At 36.5% G+C, this 12926-nt stretch overlaps 1 protein-coding gene across 1 annotated transcript in view; it reads right to left on the reverse strand.

Annotated features, from left to right (window-relative positions):
- Positions 1-7931, reverse strand: part of LOC140511741 (transmembrane protease serine 11E-like) — a 68671-nt gene extending 60740 nt beyond the window's left edge. The window contains exon 1 of the mRNA XM_072620915.1: positions 7819-7931. Coding sequence (XP_072477016.1) covers positions 7819-7826 — 8 coding nt within the window. The 5' untranslated portion in view covers positions 7827-7931. The remainder of the gene's footprint in view (positions 1-7818) is intronic.
- Positions 7932-12926: the final 4995 nt, after the last annotated feature.

Genomic DNA, 12926 nt, shown 5'->3' on the forward strand with positions numbered 1-12926 from the left:
CAAATCTAACATTTTGTAATAATGCAAGATGTTCTATTTGCTCATCTCTACCACTGATATCTACATATGACTTATTCACTCAGTCACGTGACTGGATGCAAATGACCTAATCTTTAGGTACATCAGTCTTAGGCTATAAAATGAATAAAATAATCCCTGCTTTTTGCCTTCTTCAGATGGCTTTTATCAAGATTATCTACTCACCATAATAAGATGCTTTGAGAATATAAATGCCATAGAATTACTTACTGACAAAATCAAGAAAAAATAGTAATCAGTGAGATGAGACATCTTAATCAGTCAAATAAAAGAGACTTGTGGTCAGACAACTTGACTGGGAGTCAGGAAACATAGATACCAACCTTAGTTCTTCTACTAAATGCTTGTATTTAGCTAAGATACTTAACATCTCCATATCTTGGTTTCTACATTTCCAAAAAAGAAATAACAATATCTACCTGCTTGAGATAGAATGTTATACATAATGAAGGCTCATGCCCCTTTGAACTTCTTGAAGAGTGATACTATATAATCTAATTATTATTTATAATTCTAAAACCCTCAGAGGTCATACAACAACACAGAGAATGTATACTGTACAGAAATGTAACTAGGTTTCTGAAGCCTGGACTAATTAAGTTGTTCGAGGGTTCTGGAGGTAGGTATAGTAAGGGGTATACCAGAGCCAGGTCATACCAATGCACCAGAGCTGGTTATTAATTTTTCAGTTGAATATTTACTCCTCACAAACTGGCAAATGCATAAATCAGAGTTTGATTTATTTTTTTTTAATTGTCTGCACTGAAGAAAGTAATGGAGAAAATGTTAATGCTGACTAGCCTTAAAAGTGTTTTGTGCAACACGGTTTTTTTTTCCATAGAGCCTATTGTTAAATATTTACCAATAATACTTCTGGTCCAGTTACCCTATGAATGCAGTAGTTAGGCATCTATCACAAGTCAATGCCACATGGCAGTTAGCTTTGCCTCCCTAATACCTGGGAGATGACAAGAAGAGGAAGGCAGTAAGTCAGTAAGAGGGATGTCATAGTAATGTGGTCATAGGAGTGGAAGTGGCGTTATATAATACAGGACTGGTAAAGGACTTTCAATGCGCAGGGGCAACAGACTTCCAATTTATGAAGAGGAAGCATATTTCTGGATTGAGCTATCCTAGGGACCTAGGTCAAATTCCTGATTGCCCCCACATCCCTAAGTTCTTTGCTGCTGCATCTCAGAAGAATTTTAATAAATAGGGTCTGACATACTGCAGTGTTAAAATAGCTTTATTCCTCATTCTCAACATCTGTAGTATCATTACTTTCTAAAGTCAAAGATCAAAAAGTCACACCTGAACTCAGAGTACTTTTACTTTTTAAGCTCAGGTTTCTTCGAACTCCTCGAAGAGTGATACTGTATAAGCTAATTATTATTTACGATTCTAAAACCCTCAGAGGTTGTACAACACAGAGAAAGTATGCCGTACAGAAATGTAACTAGGTTTCTGAAGCTTTTTATGCAATTCTCTTTGTGAGATTGAGAAAGGTACAGTGGGAAGAGAGATCAGAAGGTCATAGGACCTAGAATTAAATCCTGGTTTTGACACTTCCTACCTTTGTTGCCTTGAACAAACCTTTTCCCCTCAAAGCCTCAGTTTCCATATTTGTATGATGGATTAAATGGCTTTTGAGGTCCCTGACAGCTTTAATTTCTATGATTTTATGAGTGTGTATAGCCTAAGTTAGGAACAGTCTAAGAAACTATAGGGGGAGTATGATAGGAGAAACTTCCCAAACTTTTATCTTCAACTCAGTGAAAGCTAACACAACTAGAACTTTAATTCAGCCAACTTTCTTGCTTTTGTTGGGCTGGGCAACAGATCTTTCAGGGGGAAGGAGAGAAGAGAAAGAAACAAGCATTTAATAAGTGCCTATTCTGTGCCAGCTACTGTGCTAAGCATTTTACAAATATTATCTCATGTGATCCAGGGGCTTAGTACCATCTTTAATTAGTGTCACTGTTCAAGCATAAAACATGATTATGGGGAATGAGGAGTCCTTGTTGGAAAACAAGTGCCTCCGCCTGGCATAGGCATTTGCAAGAGCTGAGCAACAGTGATTGTATTATGTTAGAGTACCAACCTGTCCTCTCCAAATATAGATGCCTTCATTGAGAGGTTGATTTAGTCTTTTTGCTATTACTCAATATTTAGAAAAAAAGTGCTTAAGTATTGTAAATTTCACACCTGGCACATTGAAATGGGATAATAATCAATAACACATCATTAAAATACACTAATATGAGACAAGCATGTCTGCTTACACTAAATTATATTCATACTTCTTCTAATTCTCTAGGGATTCTCTCTGCCAGGGGGCAAGGGAGTGATATTACTTTCATGATCTCACCAACATCTTCTTTAAGGAATAATATTAAGCAACTAAAAATTCCTTTCAAAAGATGATGTTAAAATATAGATTTGGAATCTAAAATCATAACTTAAAAGTAGAAACTTTTTTTATAAAATAGGAAATGAGAAATACAGATTATATTAGTTGAACTCAATGGGTACACAAAAATATTCTTTAAAGAATCTGTTGGGTCTTCTTTTTAAGTATACAAAGAAATAAAACATAAAATGATATAAAGACAAATAAAAGAACTTTTTTCTAGATTATGATAAAATTTAGTCAATAGAACTTAAATAATGATGTGTTTTATACTGCTTTTGGTTTGGCTGTTTTGACTTCCTCTGTATTCTTATGATTATTATATCTTTCCTCAATTTCTATTGGGTTTTTTTTCTATTGGAATAAAAACAGCTTATATTCCTGTGGTGCTTTAAAGTTTGCAAAGCACTTTGCACATATTATTTCTTTTGCTAGCCACAACCTGGTGAGGTAGGTGATAGTGTAATCCTCATTTTATAAATGGGGAAACCAAGACCAAAAGAGACCCAGAGTCACAGTTAAGTCGTTACTGAAAGAGAATTTGAACTCAGATCTTCCTGACTCAAAGTCTAACCTGCTCAGGTCACTGTCTCCTAGCTGCTTAGAATTATGCAATTGTAATAAATTTCAGAGGAATGCTGAAATAAGAAAATGATAAAGTCAGTATATTTTATATAGACATAAAATAGTAGATGAAAAGTAGATAAATAGTAGATGAAGTTGTTACGTGTGTGTGAAATGAATTTTTATAACACTTGAAGAGGCCACTGAAATATATACTTCCAAATTTATTGTTTGTGACTTTACCTAGAAAGTTCACCCAGCCATTGACTAAAGTTATCTTCACTTACACAAAAATTAGTTATAAGCAAATTGAAGCATAAGTGATAAGGAAACAAATGAATACATATTTACTACAAAGGTTTTGTTTTTTTTTCTTTAAATTTGGGAAGGGGTAGGGGATAAGGTGAGAAAAAAAATCTTATTAATTGGAAAGTAAAATAAAATAGGAACAAAAAATATAGAATACTGTAAAATTTGCTATCAACTAAAGCTGTAGGTAACATGGGGCTATTGGAACTTTGTACATAGAATCAGTGTAGGGGATTCTTGCTCCTCCCTATGGTTTTTTTAGTATTTTATTTTTCCCCAAATTACATGTAAAAACAATTTTAACATTCTTTCTTGAAATTCTGAGTTCCAAATTATCTTCTTCCTTCTTATCCTCTCCCCTTGTTGAGAAGGCAAACAATTTGAGATATTATACATGTTCAGTTATGCAAAACATATTTCCATGTTAGTCTTGTTATTGTGAAAGAAAACAAAAAAAATAAAGAAAAACTATATTACAGTCTGCATTCAGACCCCATCAGTTCTCTTCTTGGAGGTGGATAATATTTATCATCATAAGTCCTTCTGAATTATCTTAGATCATTAGCTGAGAATAGCTAAATCATTCACAATTGCTCATTGTATGATATTGTAATTACTGTATGCAGTGTTCTCTTGGTTCTGCTCATTTCACTTTGTATCACTTCATATAAGTCTTTCCAGGGTTTTTCTGAGAGCATCTTGCTTATCCTTTCTTACAGTACAATAGTAGTCCATCATGATCATATACCACAACTTGTTCAACCATTCCCCAATTGATGGACATCCCCTCAATTTCCAATTCTTTGCCACCACTAAAATAGCTGCTATAAATATTTGTGTACATATACTTCCTATGGTTTTGACAGATTTTGATACTTATTCCTCAAGGTCACTGGCCCCTAAGTAGCTACAGGAGAATCTTGAGTAGACAGGATCACCAAGGGAAAAAAACATTCCCCCCTATCCTGATGCCCAGTTCACAGGATCCAGTGGGGATTGACTACCCTCATGTTGACTCACCTAGGGCTCTGCTTTTGGTAGGCTAGGGGTTATGGGCATGGGACTAAAATAATGGTGACTTTCACTGACCTTGGAACATCCTAAGTCTTTGCCCTACCCCCAAGCCTTTGACTGGTATGACTTTCTCATCTGTGCCACCTATGCTGGGGTCCCTTACTATGGGGGATGTCTGAGAATATAAGTAATGGAGATGCCCTGAGAATCCCAGAGTTTCTGCCTCTTGATCTGTCCCACTAACTGAAATCTTTCCAGGTGCTGGAACATCACTTTTCTGTTCTATTGAAATCAAAACAAAATTATAGGAGCCTACCTACATTCCAGCTCTGATAACTCCTCATCCCCTCTCCAATTATATATCATTCCATTATTCCTTTTCATTAATTTGTACTTATCTATATATTTCTTTAGGAGTGCATTTTGTTCTATGTATGTGTGTATTTTCCCTTTCTCCTTATATACAGACTAAATTTTTCAAGTCTGACCTCCTATTCCTTTTTCAGTCCATTACAACTCTAAAATATGTTGGTTCTCAACCTTGTCTAGTTCACAGGACTAGAACTCTGGTTGTCAGTGTCCTTTGGACAAGGAGTCACTCTTTGAGTCAAAGCTCATCTTTAGCATTGTTTCTTTCATTGAAGTTACTATATTCAAGTTTTCCTGGCAAACAAATGACCTTCTAGTAGACATGCCATATTACTCCTCCCAGTTTCACTCAAACTCCCTAAATTGTTTTTGTAGCCTCCCTTTAGCTTCCCATCCCTTTTAAAATCATCGTTTCCTTTATAATTAGCATTACTATAAATGCTGTTGCCTCTTTGAGTACTGTGCTGTCACTCGAAGAGGAAGGTCATCAAGAAGAGAAAAAGGATGAGAGCAGAGGCAGTGTCTCCTATTAAGATTTGATTATGTTGCCTTAAATAAGGCAAAGGGTGGCCTCTTTAAAAACTGACCTATTTTAATTTAATAAGTTGTAAAATTGCCACCCTCATCCACCTTAATTTCCTTTTCACTAAACCCAATCCATTTGGAAAAGCCTTAAGCCCTTCCATGTAATTCTATTAACATTTAACTTCATATTCCAATCTGTTGATATCTTCTATTCATCTCTAGTTGGCAAACTGTGCATTAACTCGGTCTTCTCAGAATATCCTCCTACCGTTCCCAAGCCCACTCTGACTACAATTCTTAAAATCATAAATTTAGAACTGAAAGAGACCTTAAGAGCTATTCCCTCACTTTATAGATCAGGAACCCAGAGCGGTGACACGATGTGCCCAAGATTACCCAGGTAGCAAATGTAGTCAACATTTGAAGGCAGGTCCTCTGACTAAATAAAATCCAGCGCTTTCTACCCCTACGTGTTGCTGTCTCCCTATAAACAATTCCTTTACGTCCTGCTCTCCTATCTATGTGCAAACTTTCTCTAGTTTTATGGTTAAATAATCCATTTATTTTCCTCCCTATGCTGGGGAGGAGGAGGAGGAAAGAAAGGGGGTAGGGGTGCGGCAGGGCAGAAAGGGGGAATGGAGTAAAATTAAAGTTTAAGGAAATGACATAATCTGTCATTCACTTTGTCTCAATACCTGCTTCAATTCCATCCTTACCCCCCAGCATTTTATCTTGCCACAGAAACCTTGAAGATTTTTTCTTGCATAATTTCCTGTTGGCAGAAATTCATGAATCTTGAAAACTTGCTTTCAATTCCTTCTCACTTATTCCCTCCCTAATATCTATCACATTGACTAGTGAATTCATGCACACTTTTATGCCTCAAGGCATTCCAAATCTGTATTTATTGTTTCATTTCTATAAAAGTACGTTTAGTTTACTCTAAAATACTGTACTATGTATATGGATGCTTCTCTGAGAACAGGAAAAGTAGGGTCTCTATTCATTCCACTTGTTACCTTTCTCCACCCATCCCACCTCCACCTTGCCAGCCTTTGATTCAAAATCAAACACTTCATTCTTCAGATCTGGTGTGGGCAAGACATGGCATTAGTTTGGAGAGGCTTCCTCAACTGCTTAAGTCCAACAATAAGATCTTTGAAGATAAGGAGGATAGAGGGAGGAGCACAAGAGAGTCATGGGTAGGGAGCCTTGAAAAATCTAATTAAAGTTGAAATCAATTTGGAGACACCAAGGGGAGTATGCCTTTTGGAGTCCCTTCCAGTTCAAAATCTTATGCTATATACTGGGAGAAGAATTCTCCTAACATTTAAGTGGATCTCTAAATTATATATACATATATTTTTCTTATTAATATTAAGAAATGAAAGACGAAGGAGTACTGGGGGCAAAGGGGGGAATTAAAACATAGGCTTATTTTTCTTATTTTAATTTTCTACTTTTCCCCCTTTAGTAAATGAGATTAGTACAATGGGAAAAGCCTTGGTTTGGGAATCTGAGTAACTGGGTTCAACTTCTACCTCTGACCCTATTTTTGTGAGCTTAACTTCCTCAGGTCTTAGTTTGCTCACCTACAGAATAAAGAGATTGGACTAGATGGACTCTGCAATCGCTTTCAGTACTAAATCTATTGTATGATTCCTTTGGAATAGTGGACTTATCTTCCTAGAGAAAAGCAATTGACCAGACTCTCAACAAATATAACTCAGGGGAAACAAATGCTTCACCTGAAGATACTAGATCCTTTCAGAATGCAAAATACTACACTCCAGTCTTATTATGATTTTTAACTTTGGGAAATGGGGTACAAGAAGGGAAACAAATCACCGTCTCATCAGTCTTCTAGGATTTTAAAATCGGAAAGGATCTAAGCCATAACAGTTCATTAGACTGAGCCTATGAATCATTTCTAGTGAATTTATTTGGATTCAGGAATGCATCTCTGATAATTCCAGGCATCAGGATGCATTAACATAACCTCCAATAAATCAACATGCATTTATTAAGCATCTGCTAATGTTACCAGGCTTTGTGTTAGACACTAGGAATACAAATACAAAACTGAGTCTATCTCTGGCATTAAGAAGTTTACATTCTGATATGTTTTCTTTTAAGTTTTCTAAAATGGCACAATATTTATTCTACAGTAATATAAACAGGAATAAAAATTACCTCACTAATAGACTTATTTTATCTAATTTCTCATACATACACTTGAAAATAAAAGGCACTTCAGCTTTTTTTAAGCAACAAGATAAAGTCATTTTCTACTGTAAGATAAATAATAGCCATCCTTCCCACTATACAACTGTCATTTGTAACTATTCAAATGCCTTTCCAAAGCTTACATGTTAATGATCTCTGGGGAAAAAATAATCTGACCATCTGAAAAGAAAGACTTCAATCACAGAAATCTCTTTTTTGAGATTATTTTAAGGGAGATTTCTGAAAATATTTTCTCTAATACTCACACAGGTGACTGTGCCAAGTATCTCTGTGGCATCATTTGTCCTGTTTTAAACTAGAAATCAACTAAAGGTCAAGAAACTAAGGGTCATTTTACTTACCGATACATCTTTGATAAGCAATGAGGAGTGCTGGAAAACTACGGAGAAGTGTTTGCATCCCAGGTTATATACCAACAACTCTGTGAGCTAAATGAAGTCGAGTAAAGAAATCACTAGCAATTTAAATGGAACTAGTCTGACTGGTCTTAGCTAAATTGGTGGTGATTGGCTGTGTGACTGATTAGTGAGACAGATTGAGGAATGAGAGAGTACATATCATTTTGTTAGAACTCTTGAGAAGTAAGAAATTAAAGTAAAAAACTCCCCAAATAAAAAAAAAACCAGGAAAACCCGTAAGTTTGGTGAGAATTATGGAAATTTCACATGACCCAGTAATTTGGACAATATAGAAAGTGAGACCCAGAGTGGTGACTTGCTCAAGGTCACATGGCTAGTACTGCTTCTTTAACTGGTGTTGTGGATTCAGTAATGACCCCCTTTGCATCGATATTTCCTATCTCATGTTATCTTTTAAAAATGTGTTGATGGTAAGACAAACAGTAATACTTTACCTATTTCCTTCCAATTGCTCAAAATGTTTCAAAAATTCTAAGCTCTAACAGGGGAGAATATGCATCCCCTTTCATATAACTTTGTGACTTATTTCTGGGGCAAAAAAGATGTATAAGTATGGTATGATACGTTCATGTATGTGTGTAGGTATGTGTGTAACATACTTCTGAAAATCACCTTTAAAAATCATTTTCAATGCTTCTACTTCATTAATAAGCTAATGACAAGTCTTACTGAAAGAATTTATAAGTATGTACAGATATAGGGCTATTGACATGTTTGACTGGGCTGGGGGTCACCTGTAACTGGAGCCAGTCTCTAGGAAGCAACCCATAAGACCTGCATCCTGACAACGGCATTGTAGATGCCCCAAAAGCATGGCCCTACCTACCTAGCAGCGCTTAGTCTTACAATGCACTGCCTTCCACTTATTCGTATGCGTGTGCCTGTAACACCTCCCATGTCTCCAAACACAGATGTAGGTCTCAGGTTCAGGCATTTTTACTCTTCTTACATTTACACATCTTAAAAGCCCTGCAGCCCAGATACACCCAATGAAAGGGATAAACGATGTTGAATCATCAACACTGTTTCCTTCTTGGTTTTCCTATACATCATCAAGCCCCAAATATATTGACTGTTGCTTTCTTATTTGTCAATAGCTGGTTGTACCAAGAAGGGTTTTACTAAGGAAAAAAAGGGAAAAAAACCTTTTTTTGTTGTTGTTGTTGCCTGGTTTATGATTCTGCAATTCTGATGACAGAGGGTGCCTTTGTTGAGACTTGTTAGATGGATCTGAACTTCATGGCCTGTAACTTCTTTCTTCACCAACATTCAACCAATAAATTTCAACATACTCTTAGCACTATGTGACAAAGTATTTATGTTCCTATAGACACACAGAGCTCTAAAGATTTAGATGCAGCAGAAGAAAGCCTAGAAAGATCAAGTGGACTGTAGGGGAAACTATAAAGTAAGGACAGATGAACAGGGGCTCAGGGAATGTGTGAGCTTGCTGAAAACACTGTAGTTAACTAGATAGTGATATGGTCAATAGTGACAATGAGACTGTGTTCCTTTTTTTTCTTAACAGATTCCAAACCTTTTGTACCCTATATTTTATATTTCCTTATGATTTCTCTGTTGGGGAAGGAGAGATTCAGGTGACAAGAGAAGAAAAAAGGGAGAGATAGGGGAAAGAAATAAAAGAATGCGTGGCTTATCAGGATATTTATTTTATCTGTCATTTGTATGTGCATGTTTGTGTGTGCACATGCACAGGTACATCCACTTGTTCTTTTGGGTTGTGCTATGAAAAAGCTTTGAAACTTTTTTGAAGGACTTTGAAACTTGTTGCTATCTGGAAGAAACACCTTAGAGTGAAAATGTTTGTTTCTTTCTAACTTAAAGACGTTGCCCCCACTTGTTTAAGAAATGACGTCTGATCCTCTTATCTCCAGGTCATAAGCTCAATTGGATCAAGGTGGCTGGATGAACATACACTATAGATTTAGAGCTTTGAGGGATGCTGGGTGATTGTGCCAGTCATCCAAATAACAAGAAAAACATTCAACCAGACCACAAATATTTTTATTAGCCTGAACATGTTCCCAAAGTCCTTCCCACACAAGGTCAGAACAATGATGTACCCTGTTGCTATGGCTATGAGTGACCTTAAGAAGTACATTCATTGTCAGTGTACCTGGTCATGAGGAAACAGGTTGTTTGTTTGTTTGTTTGTATTATTCAAAATCTTTCCTTAACCAAACCTGAGGTCTTAGATGGAAAGAGAGGAAAGTTGAGTATTTAACTTAATTCAGTCCAAATCAATAGGTATTTTTTTAAGAACTAACTTTGTTAAGAAGTGGCTAGGCTCTTAGAATTAAAACATGGAAATGAAAAACAATCCCTACCCTCAAAGATTTTTACATTCTACCGGGAGAATCCAGTATAGATGTAGATAAGTAAATATGAGACAATTTGAGGAGGAAAACAGGACTAACACCTGGAAGGAGGGGGATCATGAAAACTTCCTGGAGGAGGTGGCACATGAACTGAAACTTGAAGAAAGCTAGGGATTTTGAGAAGTGGAAGTTACTGGAAGCCTATCCAATCTTAAAGACTAAACTACACGTAGATCAGTCCCTTAGTCTCCCATCAGCTACTTTGGTCAAGCAAGCAAATTATCTAGTTATTAACCTACTAAGGACTGATCAGTTCAAATAATTGACCAATAAATCCATCAACATTTTTGAGCACTTACTACATGCCAGACATAGTGCTAGACATTGTGCTAGGGATAAGCATGTGACTAGGAATAAGACAAAATGGGATACTCCCTTCACTCAAGAGATTTATGTTCCTTTGGGGGAATATATATATATACATACGTGCATATATAAAACATAAAAATGCAAAGTAATTTCAGTGGGGAGAGGACTTGCAGCTGAAGGAATCAGAAAAGGCAAAAAAAGTTGGTGCTTGAATTGAGTTTCACAGTAAACAAGGGATTCTAAGAAGCAGAAGTAAGGAGGAAGGTATTATAATACTGGGGACAGCCCATGGAAGGTACAGAGATGGGAGATAAATTATTATGTCTGAAGAACTGCAAGAAGTACAGTTTGGCTGAATTGCAGAGTACAGAAAAGAAAGTAATGTATAATAAGACTGAAAAGGTGGGTTGGGACCAGATTCTGGAGGGATTTAAAAGCCAAAAAGAAAAATTTATATTTTATCCTAGAGACAGAAAGGAACCATTGAGTAGGAAAGTGCCATTATCAGATCTGCATTTTAGGAGATCATTTGATCCATTCCCTTCATCATTTCTTACAACACAATAAGTATTCCATACCATTTCTGTACATTTCAGTCATCCCCCCATTAATGGACATCCATATATGTGTATACGTGTGTGTGTGTATATATATATTTATATGTTTATGTATATATATACTTTTTTTCATAGAGATGATATCTGCATCCATTGGAGCTGATCAGATCACCAAATAAGGTTAGAGAAGATGTCCCAAGACAAAAGTTTCAGAGTATATCCACAGTTACAAGGTTGGCTAGAGAAAATGAACACTCAAGAGACTAAGAAGAGGGAGAAGAAGAAATAAGAGAAAGCAAAAGGAGAAAAAAAGAGTAGAGAGCATCCAGAGGGAGAGGATGGTCAATAGCATTAAATGTTTCAGTTAAATCAGGATGGATGATGATGAGGTCATCAGACTTAGCAAATAAAAAATCATTGGTAGCCACGTATGTCTATAGTCATAGTCATACAGGCATAACCAGGGGCTGGCTTTTCTTTCCTAACTTATTGTTATCCAAATACTTAGTCAGCTTGATTTTTTTTAAGGTTAAAAAACAGAAAGCACCAGCCATTTAACTGTCAGTTGCCACTCCTCTAAGAAGAGATTGCTATACAAAAGAACTGGTGAGGAACAACCTGATGCCATTGTTTCAGTCTCTAGTTCTCTTCTACTTTTATTATTGGGCTATCCATTCTCCAAAGTGACTTCTTCATCACATGCCTCTACTTGAAATCCAACAACACCTATTGTCATAATGCTGGGAATTATATGTCTTTCTGTCACTGTCCTAAACTTCTGCTCAAGCTCATAATCTTTAGTGTGTTAAATGATCAAAATTTTTTTAATGTATTTTGCATAAATGTGAGGCAAGATGACATTTTAACAACATTGAAATCATTCTCAGAAAGTCACAAGTGCTTTTCCAACTATGAGCAGTTTTTCCTTCTTTGGAGCCATGTTTCACACTTTTAAGCAAAGTTTTCCCAAAATACAGTCCTCGTATTTTTTGAGACACTGATATATTGATCCTTTAAATAGTTTGGTAAAGTTTTAGATAAATATATTTTTAATCTTTTTGTCATTTGTGTTCAGATATAATTATGGCCAGATGTGGGGTGGGGATGAGGGGGGGAGGAGCACATCAGTGTTTTCTGGTAGACTGAGGCTGATGGATAGCTCAAATGTGGGAGTTCTGGGCTACAGTAGAACTCAAGTCTATTTTATGTCTACACTAAGTCCAGCAATATGGCAACCCCCCAGAAGTTGGGAGGCAGAGGTAGCAAGCTGCCAAGTAGAGGCAAATCTTCCCTAGTCAGAAACAGAGGGTCAAAGTTTCAGTGCTGATCATCAGTGGAATAAGACCTGAGAGCAACCACTGTAATTCCAGAGTAGGGGAGAAAAAGAGGAAGAGAGAGAGAGAGAGAAAGAGAGAGAGAGAGAGAGAGAGAGAGAGAGAGAGAGAGAGAGAGATTTGTGTGTATTTCATCTTCTGTTAGAGTATCAGTTTCTGGTGGGCATGGTCTGAGTTTTGTATTTGATTTTGTTCAGTGGTTCAATCATGTCCAACTCTTTGTGACCCCAGTCCATGGGATAGCCTTTTGTCAGAACTCTCCACTCTGACCTTTCTGTCCTAGGTAACCCTGCATAGCATAGCTCATAGTGTCATTCAGTTACTCAAGCCCCTTCACAACAATGCAGTGATACAGGAAGGGAATTGCTAGTCTCCATCAATTCTTATGACTCATTAAATACATAAATTTAACTAATCTACAAGTATTTTTT

Source organism: Notamacropus eugenii, chromosome 6, assembly GCF_028372415.1.
Source record: "Notamacropus eugenii isolate mMacEug1 chromosome 6, mMacEug1.pri_v2, whole genome shotgun sequence".
In the NCBI taxonomy this organism is placed as follows: domain Eukaryota; kingdom Metazoa; phylum Chordata; class Mammalia; order Diprotodontia; family Macropodidae; genus Notamacropus; species Notamacropus eugenii.